A 17,976-nucleotide genomic window follows, 5' to 3' on the forward strand; every position below is an offset into this window, starting at 1 on the left:
GGCTGAGCTGGAGAAGTTCTGTTGTGCTTTAACTGAGGAGGTTTGACTGAGCTGGAGAAGTTCTCTGGTGGCTTTAACTGAGGAGATTTGGCTGCTCTGGAGAAGTTCGGTGGTGGCTTTACTGAGGATGTTTGGCTGCTCTGGAGAAGTTCTGTTCTGGATTTACTAAGGAGATTTGGGCTGGGCTGGAGTTCTCTGGTTGCTTTACTGAGGAGTTTTGGCTGGGTTGGAGAAGTTCTTTGCTGGCTTTAACTGAGGAGGTTTGACTGAGCTGGAAAAGCTCACTGGTGTCGTTACTGAGGAATTTTTGCTGCTCTGCAGAAGTTCTGTGCTGGTGGCTTTAACAGAGGAAGTTTGGCTGCTCTGGAGAAGTTCTCTGGTGGCTTTACTGAGGAAATTTGGGCTGGACTGGAGAAGTTGTATAGTGGATTTACTGAGGAAGTTTGGCTGCTCTGGAGGAGTTCTCTGGTGGCTTTACTGAGGAGATCTGGACTGGGCTGGAGAAGTTCTCTGGTGGCTTTACTAAGGAGATTTGGGCTGGGCTGCAGAAGTTCTGTGCTGGTGGCTTTAACTGAAGAAGTTTGGCTGCTCTGGAGAAGTTCTCTGGTGGCTTTAACTGAGGAGGTTGGGGCTGCAGAAGTTCTGCGATGGCTTTACTGATGAAGTTTGGCTGCTCTGCAGAAGTTCTGCACTGATGGCTTTAACTGAGGAAGTTTGACTGCTCTGGAGAAGTTCTCTGGTGGCTTTAACAGAGAAAGTTTGGCTGCTCTGCAGAAGTTCTGTGCTGGTGGCTTTACCGAGAGGGCTGCTCTGCAGAAGTCCCGCAATGCCGTTTTGCGGTGGTGTCGCTGACGAGTGTCCGTTTGTCCTGCAGGGGAAGGTGGCCCAGACAGCCTGCATGTCGGCCTGCAAGCACCTCTCGACGTCGCTGCTGCAGCTGCTGCTGGAGGCCGAGGTGAGGCAGCTGACGCTGGGGGCCCTGCACCAGTTCAACCTGGACGTGGAGGAGTGCGAACGTAAGAGCCCAACCAGCCCTGTCCCTGTCCTTGGCTTGGGAATCCAGGGGGAATTCCTGCTCTGCCTCAGGCTCAGGGGTTTGGGGAACATCTGAATCGAGGTGGCCCACACCTGGAATGGGACTTGGGCCCATGAGTTTTAAAGGTGGTGGGTCAGCTCTGTTTATAAAATTAGCTATTTTTTGACCAGACAGGAGAAAATGAAGAAAAGGTTTTTATTAAAGTTACTACAGGGTATAAATCAAAAAGAATTGTTAGTGCATTACATTAAATTATGTGTGACAATAATGTATTTCTATTAAAATGATATTTCTATTTCTATTTCTTATTATATATACATTTACATTTACTTTCATATCTATATCTATATCTATATCTATATCTATATCTATATCTATATCTATATCTATATCTATATCTATATCTATATCTATATCTGTATCTATATCTATATCTATATCTATATCTATATCTATATCTATATCTATATCTATATCTATCTGCAACTACATCTATATATTTAGATTTAGGTTTAGGTTTAGATTTAGATTTAGATTTAGATTTAGATTTAGATTTAGATTTAGATTTATTTAAACTGGCAAAAGAAATGCCAGGGTAGGTTAGGAATCAAAAGAAATAGGATACATTAAGAATCAAAAGAATGGGATAGATTAGGAATCAGCAGGAATAGGGTAGATCGGGAATCAAATGGAATAGGGCAGATCAGGAATCAAATGGAACCTCTCATCAAAATGACCATGGTGCACACAGAGTCCCTTCCCTCAACCTGCAGAGGAGTAACCCCAAAGCAGCATCCCAAATTTGGGGTAAAATCCTACAGTACTGCTGTGCCCCTTGGTGTTTGGGGTCCCAGGTCAGGGGTGTGGCCATGCCAAGGTCTGGGGGTGGTGGTGGTGCCCACAGAGCTCACTCAGAGCATCTTCAGCACACAGGATTCCAAGAGATCCAAGTTTTATTCCTCCTTTTCCTCTTCAATGCTGCCTTGATGCTCTCCAAACCATCCCTACTTTTTGGCATGGAGTATTTTAAAACCAGGAGGGATTGGAGTGCATAAATCAAAAATCAGTTTATGACTCGTTCTGAGAATCTGGGGCTGCCCCATCCCTGGGAGTGTCCAAGGCAGGGTTGGATGGGGCTTGGAGCAGCTGAAGAAGTTGATGTTCTTCACCAGTTCTGGTCCTCTCCCAGCCTCAGCCCTTTGTGCTCTCTGCAGGGAGTTTTGTCCTTGAAGTGAGCTCTGTGCCAGGTCAGAGTGATGGAGATGAGGTGTCCTTGGAATGAGCTCTGTGCCAGGTCAGAGTGATGGAGATGAGGTGTCCTTGGAATGAGCTCTGTGCCAGGTTAGAGTGGTGTTGAGGTGCCCTTGAAGTGAGCCCTGTGCCAGGTCAGAGTGCTGGAGATGAGGTGTCTTGTCACAAAGTGACAGCAGCTCCTCAGGGCAGGAGCATCGTGGTGCCACCCTCAGGGCTCTGCTCCCAAAACTACCCCTTCTGGGTCTTCAGGCACCCACCTGAACTGGGGCTGGAATTCTCTGGTTGCCCACAAGTTGCTGCTTGTCCTGCTCAGTGAAAGGGTTAAAAACCAGAGCCCAAAGCAGACAAAATGCTCTTTTAAATCCTGGTTTTGGAATTAAAGTAAGGCAGAGCTAACACAGCCCTGCCCAGGATCCTCTTCCCTCTGAGGGGGATGGGCTTGTTGGGATTCTTCCTGGGATGGGTTTGTTGGGATTCATCCTGGGATGGATTTTCTGGGATTCATTCTGGGATGGATTTGTTATGATTCTTCCTGAGATGGGTTTGTTGAGGCTCATCCTGGGATGGGTTTGTTGGGATTCATCATGGGATGATTTGTTTGTATTCATCATGGGATGGGTTTGTTGGGATTCATCGTGGGATGGATTTGTTTGGATTCATCCTGGGATGGTTTTGTTGGGATCTATAATGGTGGGGATTTGTTTGGATTCATCCTGGGCTGGGTTTGTTGGGATTCATCCTGGGATGGTTTTGTTGAGATTCTTCCTAAGATGGATTTGTTGGGATTCTTCCTGAGATGGATTTGTTGGGATTCATCATGGGATGGGTTTGTTGGGATTCATCCTTGGTTGGATTTGTTGGGATTCTTCCTGGGGTGGTGGGATGGATTTGTTTGGATTCATCCTGGGATGGATTCGTGACCGTGGTGGTTGAGAACCCAGAGCTTGATAGAGTTCCTAAAGAATCCCCCAGGTGATCTTTGATTTTAGGGTATTTTAGGGACTTTTTTCCCCCCAAATATCTGCATTTTGCCTTTCCTGGTTCAGGTGGAGATTGGGATGTCGGGTGTTATCACAGAATCCTGGAATGCTTTGGGTGGAAAGGGACCTTAGAGCCCATCCAGAGACACTTCCCACCATCCCAGGGTGCTCCAAGCCCCATCCAGGCTGGCCTTGGACACTTCCAGGGCTCCAGGGGACTCAGTGACATCAGCTGTTGGTTTCACCATCCCTGGCACTTCCCATTACCAAGCCAAGTTCTTCCACCCTTTATCCAACATTTTCCTGACCAGATTTTACTTCAGCTGCCCCCATCAACACTGAGATTAAGTTTAATGCTGGGAACAACCCCCTAGCAGGAATTTTGCTGTTTCCAACATGGGTTTTTCCCTTTTTTAACACCCACTTGCCATTTTCCAGCCCTCAGCTGACCAGCCTGGGAGAAGGATCCCAATTTAATGATTCCCTCCCAGATCCTGCAGCTGCACCATAACTCACAGAGCAAGGCCTGATTTTCCTCCTGGTGCTGCCTCAATCCCCGAATTCCTGACTCTCATTTGTGTCCCTCAGCTGTGCTCCCATGGGTGTCTGCTGAGGGACAACTGGGAATAATGGGAAGCGTTTGTCATCCCTAATAATTCCCTGGTTTTTTTGGCTCCAAACACTCCAAACCCAGCAGTTTTCCACCACATCCATAACGTGGATCATGGAGCAGCAGCTCTTACCTAAAAGCTGCTGCTGCCAAGGAAGATGGATGGGATTTCAGAGCAGGTTGGAAAGCACAATTCCTTAAATTCCTGTTGTTTGTGGAGCCGGAGCCAGGAGCACTCAGACATCCCGGAGCAGGTGACGCCAACCTGGCAGCAGCAGGGTCAGGGACCTGTCCCCATCCCAAGGTGCCAGTGGAGCAGGGAATGGAGATGGATGCTGGAGCTGGATCCTCCCCATCCATCACTGTCAGCCCTAAACAGACAAAATCCTTCTCCTTTTCCAGCAGCAAATCCGTGCCCCTCATCCCCGCGGGTCTGTCTGGTGGCTCTGCTGCACCTGGGAGTCACTGTAATTGGGTTATTTTGGAGCAGAAATCCATCAAGGTTTGAATTTTGGGATGAGCCATTTCCAAGAGGGAAGGAGTGTATTCAGAAAATAAGTTTCAGTTTGCAAGGTTGGGGTTTATTCCTGTTTTTTTTTGGTGATTTTTTAATCTTTTTTGTACCTGAAAGCACAGGTGTGAATGTCAACATCCTCCCAGCACCAGTTTGTGCCTCTGCCTTCATCCTCTTCCTCCCCCCAAATTCCCAAACCTTTCCCAATCCAGCAGTTTCATCTTGCACTTACACATTAAAATAGGATTTTATGTCTGTTTGGAGCACTTCCAGTGAGTGCCATGATGAGGGAGTGGGGCTGCAGAGTTTTGATGCTGGAATTTATTAAGGTTTTGTTTGTGAATGCTGAAAAAATAACCTGGTTAAAAGAGAGGTGAGGTGAATGAAGGAAATTATTTTATTGTATATTAGGCATAGTTTATTAATTTCATCCTCCAAAAGGAAGCTGTTGTAGGACTAAGGAGAAACAGTGAATTAAGCAGACCCCAAGAGCCAGGTATTACATGTTTCCCTCACGTGGATATCCCATAATCAGCAGCATTTTTGGTGTGAAAGAGGTGAAAAGAGCAGAGCAGCCACGTTGTAAAAATCCTTTTGGGTTGCTTGTGATGGGAGAAACCTGTGGAAAATCTGAGCTGTTTTCCATGGTTTATCCTGGTGAGACCACGGAGTGTCCAGCTGGGTCAATCCTGGAGGAGATTCAGGGTGCTGAGGGGTCAGGGAGAGCATCCTCTGGTGTTTTCCAAGGTGTTTGGGAGCAGCTTTCCATGGATTTGAGTGCTTGGATGGCACCAGTGGCTCCAGGGAAGGGCTGGAGGTGGATTTGAGATGTGTTGTAGGGCAGGAGTTGGGATGGTGAGGTTCTCTCACCCCCTTTTAAACCTGGACTAAGGCACAGCTTAAAGGACCTGCCTGGAAAGACTCAGTGGGACACATCTCCTTGTGTTTCCATTTAGGAGCCACTTCTGGGTTAAAAAGAAGCAAAAAACCCTGGAGAGGGGAGAAAAATCCCAAAGATTTTTTGGAACCTGTAAATTTCCTTTTTTCAGAAAAGAAATTTAATTTTTTTAGACATTTTTTTTGTCTCCCAAGATGCATCCATAATCCAAGATTTAACAATGCAATGGGATTTTTAAATGCCTACATGCCCCGCTCTGCTCTTTTTGAACTGATAAATCCCTATATATATATACACACACACACATATATGTATTTATTTTATTTATATATATTATTACATATATAAAAATATATAAATATAATTATATATATAATATTTTAATATATTTTATATTTATATATATTATTTTATATTTTTATATATATAATATATTTTTATATATTTTATATTTATATATATTATTTTATATTTATATATATTATATATAAATATATATAAAATCCATATATATAAACATAATTTGATAAATGCATAATTTTTCCATCTCGCCTCTACCTCAGACGTAGTGAGAATCAAATGGAACAACCCAGATTTGGGGATGTCAGCTGAAAAATCCCAAAGAAACGGGGCTGTTCTCACTCCTAGGAAGTATTTCCAATCTCTATAACGGGTTCCAGCAGTGGCTGAGGGATTTTTACAATCCTCAGACCATAAAATGAGCAATTCCATAATCTCCAAACTCTTTTAACTGCTGCTTTATGGGAAATTAAAAGAGCCCTAAAAATTTATATTTCAGATTACATTAAACACCCTATTTTTAGTCAGGCCCTCTCCTGGGGATCAGCCAGGCACACACCCAGATGTCTCTGCTGGAGTGAGGAATTCTCCATCCCAACAGATTGTCCCAAAATATGCCCACATGGATCCTGGCACAGCCCTTCCCCACCTTCTCCTTGGCTGCCTTATCCAGCTGGTGGGAATTTCTCATGTGGAAATCCTGGGATTTGGGGGAACTGCTGGGGTTTGACCATGATGCTGGAGTCATCCTCTCCCTCGGCATGATCCCAAGGACTCCCAGGTGTTCTTCCAACCTGTGATCTGTCAGGGATTGGAGTTTGTGGTGCTGGAGTTAGGATGTCCCTGACTGGTGTCTGTCCTGCGGCAGTGCACCAGGAAAAACCTGGATTTGGGGAAAAAATGGGAATGTTGCCGTGGAGAGATGAGAAGGTTTAAGAAGAAAGGATCAGGAGAGGAATGTCCACCCCTCAGGTGCTGATCTCTCAATGTGCCTCAGGTCCTGGGGTCAGATTTGGGCACATCCCAACAGGAGAGACCCTGAGGGGCTGGAGAGTGTCCAGGGAAGGGAACGGAGCTGGGAAGGGTCTGGAGAATTCCTGAGGGAGCTCGGAAGGGGCTGCAGAATCCCTGAGGGAGCTGGGAAGGGGCTGGAGAACCTGTGGAGTTCCCTGACCCAACTCTTTAGCCAGTCCTATGGATTCTGTTCCAAATTTCTTGGCATGCATCTCCAACATCCTTCTAAAGAGTTTCCCTCTCTTCAGCTTGGAAAACATTTCATGGTCAGCCCCGGGGGAGTCCCTCCCTGGGGCTGTGGGTGCTCCTCAGCCCTGCCAGTGTCCCATGACGGGGACCACTCCTTCCTCTGCAGTGACAGCACCCCAGGCCCATCTTTGTTCCATCAGAGGAACGTTTGATGGCGAGGGAGAGAAGTTTCTCTTTAATCTGACCCAGTTCAGAGTGTTTTGGGCGACTCCTCCCTCTTCCCACAGCTCTCTGAAATTACCCAGATGGGAATGAGCTCTGAGAGCTCGGGCTGTAATGGGGAACAGCTTCAGAGCGGGGCTGTGTGGGAATGCTGTGGGAGAAGGAGAAGCTCAGTGTGGAAATTGGGTGAAGAAGAAGCTCAGGGTGGGAACTGGGATCTTCTCTCTGTTCCTCTTGCCTCCATTCCTCCCCAGCATTTCTCACTTTTTCCCACCTGTGAGCTTCTCCAGAATCCATGGATTTGTTCTTCAGCCTCAGTGTCCTCAAGGTGTCATTTTGTTCCTGGGGTACGGAACAGGAGGTCCCATCACTTGGCCTTTCTGGGATGGCGTTCCAAGGCTTTGTCTGAGGAGGTCCCGTCACTTGGCTTTTACAGGATGGCCTTCCAGGGCTTTATCCAAGGAGGTCCCATCACTTGACCTTTCCAGGATGGCTTTCAAGGTTTTATCCAAGGGGTTCCCATCACCTGGCCTTTCCAGGATGGCTTTCCAAGGCTTTATCCAAGGAAGATGACTTCAAGATCTCCATCCTTCCTTGAGGAATCCTGATTCCTCAGTGGTCGAATGCCCAGATGTTATGCATGGCCACGAGCAGATTGGTCCATGTTCCCTTCCCTGGGAGCTGCTTCAGCCTCCATCCCAGAGGTGCTATCACAAATCCCATGTAATTCTGAGGAGATCTTGCCCTCAGTTGATATTTTTGAGGGATGAAGTCACGTCTGGATCCATTTTTACCTCTCAATCCATGCAAGGCCCCGTCCCGTGCGCGCAGCCGTGCCAGGGGCACAGGGAGATCCCCCCATTGGCTGTAATTAATTAATTTACAGTGGATGTCTCTTTTCTGCCGTGCCTTTGAACTCTTTATTCTTTGTCCATTGTAAAGGGCTTAACGGTTCCTGTTCCTTGATTCTTTCATCAGTGAAATGTTTTGGAAGAGAGGTTGGAGTCCCCCTGTGACCTGCCCTGGGTGGCCCAGGCCTGTAGACCTTGCAAAGACATTACTTTTTTGGCCTGAACACAAACCCCTCAAACCTTTAGCCTGGCTAAATGCTTTGTACAAACAGCCGCATACTGATCTGCTCTATTCTCCGGTGATTTTCTGCTCAAGGGGCTGCTCTGTAGGTTGCTTGCTATGTTTGCCACTTGCCTTGGTCGTGAAGACAGAACAATGAACGAATCCGACAGTACTGAGGCCAACACTGCGCTCGGTTGTTCCGAGGAAATTATCCTGAAATCTGCTTGAGGAGATTAAACCCAAGAAGAACTGGCTGTGTCTGTCCTCTAAAGCCCCGCTCTCCTCTTTGTTTGCCCTTTTTTGCTCCGAGACTTTGTTCATTCCTCCTTCAGAATGGGTTGGTGGCATTGGTATGTAAAGTGTGACCTGCGATTACAGGAGGTGCAGCTCCTTCTCCAGCAGCCCAGGGGAAACATTGCATTCATTCCTCTGCAGCTTTTCTGAGTGTCTGGGCCGAATTCCTGCTCTCCTTTCTTCTGGGATATGAAAAATATCAGCTCCTACATCATTCTTTCTGGAACATAAAGAATATCAGCTTTTACATTATTTCTCCTTGGACACAAAGATTATCAGCTCCTACGTTATTTCTCCTTGGACACAAAGATTATCGGCTCCTACATAATTTCTTCTGGGACACGGGGACTATCAGCTTGGATGTTGTTTCACCTCTTGGATGTCAATCATAGAATCCCAGAATTGTAGGATTTGGGCTGGAAAGGACCTTAAAGACATCTCATTCCAGCCATGGGCAGGGACACCTCTTGCTAGAAGGTTCCAGAGCTTTGTTAATTCAGTGTTGATGAATCTTTTGATGAGAATTGCTGTAAATTGTGTTGGCTCAGTGTGTCACCATCCTAAATTTTCAAGTGTCACTCCATAACTCTCCTGGCTTCATCCAGTAGCTCCCTTAGGAACTCCTTAGATTGGCTTGGGATGGAAGGGACCTTCAAGACCATCTCATTCCATCCATGGGCAGGGCCACCTTTCTCTAGAAGCTTCCAGAGCATTATTAATTCAGTATTTTGGTGAAAATTGCAGCTTAAATCAGTGTTGGCTTAATGTGTGATCATCCTAAGTTTTGAAGGGCAGCGTCACTCCATACTCTCCCAGCCTTGCTCCAGTAGGTTCCTTAGGAATCACTGATTGGTTTGGGATGGAAAAAACCTTAAAAGCCATCCAGTTCAGGATGGAAAAAACCTTAAAGGCCATCCAGTTCAGGATGGAAAATACCTTAAAGGCCATCCAGTTCCATCCTGTCCATGGGCAGGGAAACGTGGGAAGAGACAATGGGCAAAGACAGCTAAAGGTGAGCTGCTAATGAGCAGCCATGTCCTGGGATGAAATCTCTCTTGGGATGAAATCTGTCTTGAGACGAAATCTCTCTTGGGATGAAGTCTGTCTTGGGATAAAATCTGTTTTGGGATGAAATCTGTTTTGGGATGAAATCTGCCTTGGGATGAAATCTGGCTTGGAGTGGAATCTGCCTTGGGTTTCTCACAAGCAGCCGACAGCAGTGATAAATTCACCAGCCTTGTGAGAACATTCACAATCACAGGCATTTTCTCATGAGGATTTGAAGTTCATGCTTTGAGGAAGATCTTAAATTTCCCAACTCCGTGTGTGCTCCTAAATAGATGCTGAACAGCTGTGAGGCCCTTGATCCAAAATAGAAACTCGTTTTCCTCGCAGTCCTTCCAGAGTTTCTTTTCCAGGATTTCTCCAAATGTAATCAGGAACATGAGGTGACCCCATCCTTGGAGGGCAGGACATCGTGGTTGGGTTCCTCAGCCCAGGGACATCTCTGACCCTGAGCCACCCAGAGGAGTTTCACCTCTTGAGAAGGTGCTCAAGCATCATTTCTCGGTTCCAAACGTTTTTAGTTTCTCAGGTATTGTGCTTTCCCAAAGTGTTTCAGGATTGATGTGGCTTTCGGGATAATTGTTCCAGATGGGACAGTGGGGTGTAGAGGGAATGTGTAAAGATGATTTATCCCTTGCAGATCAGAGTCAGAGGGTTTGGTTGATCCTCCCTCCCTGCTGGCTCAGGCAGGCTGCAGTCAAATTTTACAGCAAACTACATTAAAATGCCTTTGCAGTTAGGATTAATTAAAACAGTTTTTGAGGGACACATGTGAAGTCACTTTGGGCTCTTTGCACCAGGAGTATTGTGGGATTGGTCAGTGGAATTGGCTGGAGCTGAGTAGCTCTGATCTCAGGGAATCATGGAATGGTTTGGGATGGAGGGACCTTCAAGATCATCCAATCCCATGTTCTGCCATGGGCAGGGACACTTTCCACTGTCCCAGGGTGCTCCAAGTCCCCAAGTCCAACCTAGCCTGGACTCTTCCAGGGATCCAGGGGCAGCCACAGCTGCTCTGGACACCCTGTGCCAGGGCCTCACACCCTCCCTGGGAAAGAGAAGAACTTCATGTTCATCCCACTCCCATCCTGGGCAAAACTCCAAAGGCACAACCATGGATTGTTCCCACTGACTTTGGTTTGTGCCTTTTCTATCCAAAATCCAAACATGAACAGTCAAGTCCATAATTTCTGTTTTTATTTGTTTATCACTCCCTTTGAGTCATAACTTCAGACAAAAGCAATGATTTCCCAGCCGTGTTCGCTCCTGTCCTGCAGCGGTTGTCACTTGAGTGATCACTGCAAAGATGAGCGATGGTTTCAATCTCAAAGCTCTTCTGGCATCTGAGACTATTAAAAAGCAGAATCTGAGAAGTGTCCCCTGTGCCCCTGGAGGTGCCTGTGTCTGGCTTGAAGGATGTTCTCCATCCCAAGGTTTTAATGGAAGGTGGAGCAAGGGAGCTGATTAATAACCCTGCTTTGCTTCCCGAAATGAGGCGGTTGAGGGACAGGACTGAGTCCTGGTGTTTCACTCATTAATCTCTTCTTGTTAGAGCCAAGGGGCTGCTCCGTGATTGGGCTGCTCTAGGAAAGCTTTGGAAATGGGAGCGTGATGATTTATGTTCCTGATTTTGTGGCCCTGGCTTGGAAATGGGAAAACTTTTGGGAGGACAAGTGTTCAAGGCAAAGACCACCTGACATGAAATCACTTTGTCCATTGGTGCCTCTGGTTAGTCACGGAGACAAAAGGCAAAATCCTCCTTCCATATTGCCTAGCCATCCCTAATCCTCATCTCTGTGGAGCTGTTGGAGGGACCCTGCAGGGTGAAAACTGGGATAGATGGGCGATAATGGACCATGCAACTGAAAAATCTGTATTTGGTGAATATTTTCCCTAATTTCTCCCTTTTTACCATCACACCTGGCTTCATCCCAAGAAAACATTTCATTCTTCCAGCACCTCCAGTGCCTGCAGGAGCCACACAACTCAACCCCAGGCAGATGCTGCCCCTCAAGCCTTTGAGTTGTGGCCTCACAACCCAGGTCTGCTCAGCGCCGAGAGGTTGTGAGGAGGGAGGAGATGAAGCTGTAACTGCAGAGGGTGAAAATGAAGTGAAGTTGGGCAGAACCAACCTCAAAAGACACCCTGGGATGCGTGCAGGCGTCGGCTTCACGAGCATTCCCAAGGAAAAGCTGCTAAATGCCACGGAAGAGCCAAGGTCCTCTAAGATGGATCAATTCAAGCCCCTTCAGCGGTTTTAGGTTTGGCTTAAAGAATGGATTAGGAGAAAAATTAACAACCAAAGTATGAAATTTTGGCCAGATTAAGCTGGAAGGAGATAAATGTGGCCTTGGAAATATTCTCTTCGCTTTAGAAGCCAACGTTATTCAGTTGTCAGATGTCTTCATCCACCAGAAATAAAAATGCCACCCAACGGCCGCGAGTCTCCGCGTTTGGGCTGACCAAGAGGCGCCATCACCAGATCATGCAAATAATCTGCTGCCTGATAATTAATGACGCGGCCGGGCATATTTTTTTGATGAATGCTCATGGAGCCTGGTGACAGGCGTGAAATTAGAAAATTCCTTCAGCGCCCTAAAATATAAATAGCTTTCGGAACTGAAAAGAGTTTCACAGCTGAAGATTTTATTGTGTTGAGAGGAAAAACTTTTCCACCCCCATCCCCCCCTTTCTTCTGGGCGAGTTGTTTGTCCGTTCACAAAACAAATACTCTGAAGCCTAGTGCGGCTCATGGGAATAAATTTCAGGTCGAATTAGTACAGTTTCCTTGCTGTCAGGACGGTGGAATTAATGGTGTTTTGATGACACGAATTTTGAAGGGCGAACAAAGACGCTGAAGGGAGGGAGACATGACTCCTTAGAAGCGCGGTCCTCCTCTCCCCCAGCCTCTCTTGTCTTCCCTGTCATCCGTCTGCCAATCTCCCTGTCCATGGTTAGTTAAAGGCGCTTTTTATCCTCTTTTCTTTCCCACAGAGTTTGCCAGATCCGGCCCAGTGCCTGGGTTCCAAGGGGACACGCTGCAGTTGGCCTTCATCGACTTGAGACAAGTAAGTCTTTGTGTTTTTGTTTTTTGTTTTGCTTTTAAGATGTGTGACTGAAGACCATCAGGTCTTAAGGGAAGGGAGAGGAGGGGAAACGGCGTCAGTGATTTACGCCAGAGACCTATATTTCCCCCCTCCTCCTCCTCCTCTCGAAGCCACCTCCTCGCTGAGCGCTCCTGGAGATGGTGGAGGTGAAAAGGGCTGGTGGAAGGGGGTGAGGAAGAAAGCCAGGCCTGACCCTGGCCAACGGGACCATTGTGCTGCCCTTGGCTCCTTGGTGGAGGGACCGTGGCCGGTGCCGAGCAGGTGCTGGGAACAGAGAGAGCAGTGATGCAGAGCCCGCCCGCCTCAGGGACCTTTGTTCCCAGAGAATGCCCACGGAGGCATTTGCGAGGGCGGAGGAATTTGCATTCCCCTGTGTCCGTGCCCATCTGTGTCCCCTCTCTGTGTCCCGCTCAGTGTCCCACTCTGTGTCCCTTGGCCACCCCCCCGTCCGGCCAGCAATGACAAAAGTGGCTCTTGGGGAAGATGGTTGGGGAAGGCTCCACCCATCGGTGGCCACCTCTGGAGGGGGCCCTGTTGGAGCCAAGTTGACCATAGCAGGTACTGAGGCCTTTGTGAGGCTTGGCAGCCAATTTTGGGAAAAGGGCCATTCTGGGGAGTCATTTGTTTGGGGAGAAATGGGCATTATTGATACACTAGGCTGGGGGGAAAAGTGAGGTGGTCCTGTCATCTCTTGGCGCTGAAGATGGATGGGTTGGAGGGAAAGTCTGAATGAAGTAAGACTCAATGACTGATGCTTCTCTCCTATTAAAACAATCTTTTTTTGTCTGTTAAACCCCCCTGGCTTTGTTCCTGCTGCCATCATGATGCAGTGCCTCTTGTTCGCGGGGTTGACGTAGTTTGCATTCTGAAAACTTTCGGGTGCCGAGGGTATTTCTTAAATCTGCATAATCCCTTGTATCGATGATCTTGCCCCTGCCTCTGATTCGTGCTGGAGCTGCTTTCAACCCGCCAGGGTTTGAGAACTCCTCAGAATCCAATTGATGTGCGGGGAGCCATCTGTCATCCCACGACACTTGTGTTAACTTTAATAACATCAAGACGCCACTTTCTGGGCCCCGGCCCACCAGGAACTGCCAAATTTGTTTGCAAGAATGGTCCCAGCAGCTCCATGGGAGAGGTGTGCGTTATCACCAGGCTGTGTTGACACTTTTATCTTCATTAGCTCCTTGGCGCTTTATTGACTGCGGTGCTCGGCACGGCCGCGGCCTCCTGGGTGTGAGGGAATGTGGAGGCCCTGGGCCTTTTCCAAGCTCCAGGCTTGGAAATGAATGTGGGGATTTTGGAGAGGGAACCTGAAGCTCTTGGAAGAGTGAAAAGCCTGGAAATGTCTCAGTGAGGTCAAGCCAGTGAAATGTTCATGTGGTTCATAAGTACAAAATGCAGCCAAAGGGACCCAGCTCGGGTGAGGAGGAGGAGAAGGAGCAGGAGCCTCCTCGGTCCTTCCTCCTCTGTCCAATGTGTGTCCTTGGACACGGAGGTTTTGTCATTGTTCCAGGAGTTTTGTTCTTGCATTTAAGAACATTGTTCTTGCTCCCAAGTTTTGTTCTTGCATTTAAAAGCAGCAGCACCTCCGAATCTCAAGGCCAGGTTGGACAAGGAGCAGATTGAAGGATAATGGGACTGTGGCACATGGAAGGGATGGCACTGGATGGGCTTTGAGGTCCCTTCCCACCCAAACTGTTCCAGGATTCTGTGATTATACAAGGAGAAAGGGGAGATACAGGACGGGAAGTCCTGGATCTCCTGGGTAATGGATGATGATTGATGAGGGGAAAATCAAGTTGTTCTCCAGATAATGGAGAAGAGCTGACCCATGCCTGACTTATCCAGTGGCATGGGAAGATGAGGCAGTTCCCCCTCCCTGCTCCTCTCCATGACCTGACCTGGTGGCACGTTGGAATGTGTCACCAGACCCCATCCAAACAAGGCTCTCTGTGGCCACCAGACCTCCTTTGAATGCTCCCAGCACTTCTTGTTGGACTGCAGCTCCAGCTGGGAACAGAGAAAGGTGGGAAGGTCATGGATTAAGGTCTTTCATTGTTCTTTGACTTGTCTTGACATTTCTCTTGTTGGACTTGGCATTCTTTCTCTTTTAAACCATTAAATTAAACTGAAGCAGGATAGATTAAATGGGATATTGGGAAGGAATTGCTGTCTGTGAGGGTGGGGAGGGACTGGGATGGAGCCCATGGCCTCCCAGAGCAGCTGTGGCTGTCCCTGATCCCTGGAAGTGTCCAAAGCCAGGTTGGACATTGAGGCTGGGATAGTGGAAGGTGTCCCTGTCCATGGCAGGGGAGGGAGTGGGATGAGATTTAAGGCCCTTTCCAACTCAAACCATTCCATGATTCTGTGAAATGTCACATCAATGTTGGTTTAAATGGAATGACCCAGCTGGGGGAAGGAGGGAGGAGGAGAAATGACTGGGCAAAAATTCACCAAAGTAGGGAAATTAAAGAGATTTCCCTTCCCAACATGTTTCAGTAGGAGCTGTTGCAGAACATTTGTAAATCCGAGAAAATTTTCGCTGTAATGGGAGATGATTATGGGAGTGACCAAAATTAATAAAAATATGAAGTGATAGGAAAATGTGGTGACTTGGTTTGTGCCTTGGTGCAGATCCTTGCAGTGGGAAATAAATCCTAAAAAGATGTCACCGTTTAAAGGTATCAGAGTTTGTCCTTGTTCAGAGAGCAGACTCAAGTTTTTACCTCAAAATCCTGGTTTTCCCCTCGTGCCCAATGAAATCAGGAATAATTCCATCCTTGTCTGGAAAAGAGGAAGAGTTGAGCCCAGAAAATCAAAATCACTATTTTGAGCAGGCAGAAGTGTAAAATGGGGCTTGTTGTCCTATTCTGGGACAATTCTAAATCCATAAATACTCTTAATGAAGTAATAAAGGAAACCCACCCCCATCTCAAGTCCTCCTGCAGGAGTGAGACTCAAATATTTCAGGTTTTACAAGGAGGGAATATTTGTTTTTCCCCCTTCCAGTTTAAGCATTGCTCTTTGCACACTCAGTGCTGTATTTTAGAAATCTAAAATAAATTTAGTCCCTTGCTGAAATTTGAAATAATGAACTCCTCTGGATCTTCACCAAACACCCCTGAATGTCCAAACACCACTGGAGATCTCCAGGTGCTCTCAGGTCATTCCCAGTCCCGCACGTGGAATCATTCCCTGTTTTCCACACAGCTGGAAGTGTTTCAATTTTTGGTTTCCATGGGTTTGTTGTGAGGACGTTGGTGCAAGAGGAGGGTTTTGTGCTGGTCCCTGAGGTGCCTGCAGTCCCTGGCCACGCTGATCTCTCCTAGAAGCCAGATCAGCGCTCGTGGCCGCCTTCCAAGGAAAATCTGCATCCAGCACTTGAGGAATTTCACTCTGGGCTCCAGGGAGGGAACATGCTCAGTGATGAGAGCTCCCTCCTCCCAGCCTCTCCTTCTGTCCAGTGAGTTACAAATCCTGATCCTCTGCAAGTGCCAGCCTGAGCTCTGAGGGATGTTTGGCCCGAGGCAGGTGGGAGCCCACCTGGGCTGAGGCACCTGGTTGTCCAAGGGATGGGGACAGGGGGGTTCCACTCCTCTCCCCCCAAAATTTTCTGCTTTGCTTTATGCAGACTTGGTGGGTTTGAATTTCAGCATCAGCTCCTCAAACCCCATCAGTGGGGTTAAGACAGGCAAGGTCAGGCTTAGGTGGGATCTTGGGAAGGAATTGCTGGCTGGGAGGGTGGGCAAGGGCTGGGCTGGAATTGCCAGATTTGCCGTGGCTGCCCCTGGATCCCTGGCAGTGCCCAAGGCCAGATTGGATCCATCTGGGACAGTGGGAGGTGTCCCTGCCCATGGATGGGGTGGAATGGGATGGGCTTTAAGATCCAACCCAAACCATTCCATGGTTCAGCTGGGAGTGGGAGCCTCCCAAGGAATGGGATGAATTTAAGGTCCCATCCAACACAACGTATTCCATGACTCTGCTACTGCTTGTCCCATGGGAAGTGCTTTGTTTGTGTGTTTTCCCTGTGTTGGGATCCAGCTGTGGTTATTGTGGGATCCTGCTGGACCCCAGCCAGCTGGGAATGGGTAGTCTCCCTCCAGTGAGTTCATTTTTCTCTCATTACCCTTGGTCGCGACACTTAATAAAGGAATGATCCCCTCAGGAACACAATTCCCTTCCATCCCTGCTCCGTGATAGAATCGTGGAGTGGTTTGGGTGGGAAGAGACCTTAAATCCCATCCCATTCCACCCTGCCATGGGCAGGGACACCTCCCACTGTCCCAGGGTGCTCCAAGCCCCAGTGTCCAACCTGGCCTGGGACACTTCCAGGGATCCAGGAGCACCCCTGACCTCTCCCAGGTTTCTTCTCTCTCCTGCCCTGTGTGCAGTCCCCAGACGTTCCCGTTTTCTCCAGCCCTGCACCTTTTTATCTAAAAATGAGAACCAAACAGAGGAGCAAAGCTGCAGCGTGAGCTCATCCCTTAGCCTGACATTCCAGCAGCCTGGATTCCTGGGCTCCGTGCCTGGATTTGAGGAACCACCTGCTCTCTTGGAGGGAGCAGCCAGTGTGAGGTCACTCTGGGAGCTCCAGTGGTGCTGGAATGGTGGGCATCCAGCCTGGCTTCTTATCAAATACCAGCTGATAAATCAGGTGGTGGGAATCCTCTGGCTGGGTGTCTGGCTGCTCTAGGGGCACTGGGAGGCCTGGAATTGTGTCCTTGTGTCAGGCACTGGAACAGCTCCCCAGGGAATGGGCACATTCCTGAGGCTGGTGGAGCAACGCTCCCAGGGGTGCCCAGGGTGGGATTTTGGGGTGTCCCAGGAAAGGGGAGGAGTTGGACTCAATTTTGCGGGATCTCTTTCCACTCAGCACCTCCCATGAGATGTATCCCTGCCTCCTACTGCTTCCATCCCCAGGTGGTGGCTGAGGGAAAGCTCTTGGGATTTGGGCTGAAGATCCCCTTGGTGTGACACTGGTGGCTCTGGCCAGCTCTCAGCTCTGTCATTTGTCATGTTGGTGGTGGGAAGGTGGAGCCAGTCCCTCCAATCCCTCCATGGCAGCATCCAGGATTCCCTGAAGGTTCATTCCCACCAGGCAGGGAGCTCAGGGTTGTTTTTTTTTAACTTGTTTTTGCATTTTACAGCTAAATGTGTCTCCCCAGTCCTGCAAAGTCAGGAGATGTTTGGGGAGCAGAGTGAAAACAAGACTTTGGGTGAGCCCAGAGCCATCCTGCTCAGCAAACTGGTTTGGCCGATCCTTGCCAGCTGGTTTTGCTGGGAGATGGAGCAGGAGCTGAGCAGCACACGGAGGGGATGATCAATTATCCCAGCTCTCCCGCCGAGGTGTCTCCTCCCGCATGTCCCTGCTTGTGTCTCCAGGCTTTCTGCTGGGAGAGCAGCTCCCACGGCT

At 48.3% G+C, this 17,976-nt stretch overlaps 1 protein-coding gene across 12 annotated transcripts in view; it reads left to right on the forward strand.

The window, feature by feature from the left end:
* Positions 1 to 17,976, forward strand: part of EXOC6B (exocyst complex component 6B) — a 296,107-nt gene that overhangs the window by 217,755 nt on the left and 60,376 nt on the right. For 11 of the 12 annotated variants that reach the window (XM_063157788.1, XM_063157789.1, XM_063157782.1 and 8 more), the window contains 2 exons: positions 875 to 1,016; positions 12,445 to 12,518. In XM_063157788.1, the coding sequence (XP_063013858.1) occupies positions 875 to 1,016; positions 12,445 to 12,518 (216 nt within the window). Of the gene's footprint in view, positions 1 to 874; positions 1,017 to 12,444; positions 12,519 to 13,387; positions 13,646 to 17,976 lie in introns of those variants that run through there. The other variant, XM_063157793.1, reaches the window with a different exon arrangement.

This window comes from Melospiza melodia, chromosome 5 (genome assembly GCF_035770615.1).
Source record: "Melospiza melodia melodia isolate bMelMel2 chromosome 5, bMelMel2.pri, whole genome shotgun sequence".
Classification (NCBI taxonomy): domain Eukaryota; kingdom Metazoa; phylum Chordata; class Aves; order Passeriformes; family Passerellidae; genus Melospiza; species Melospiza melodia.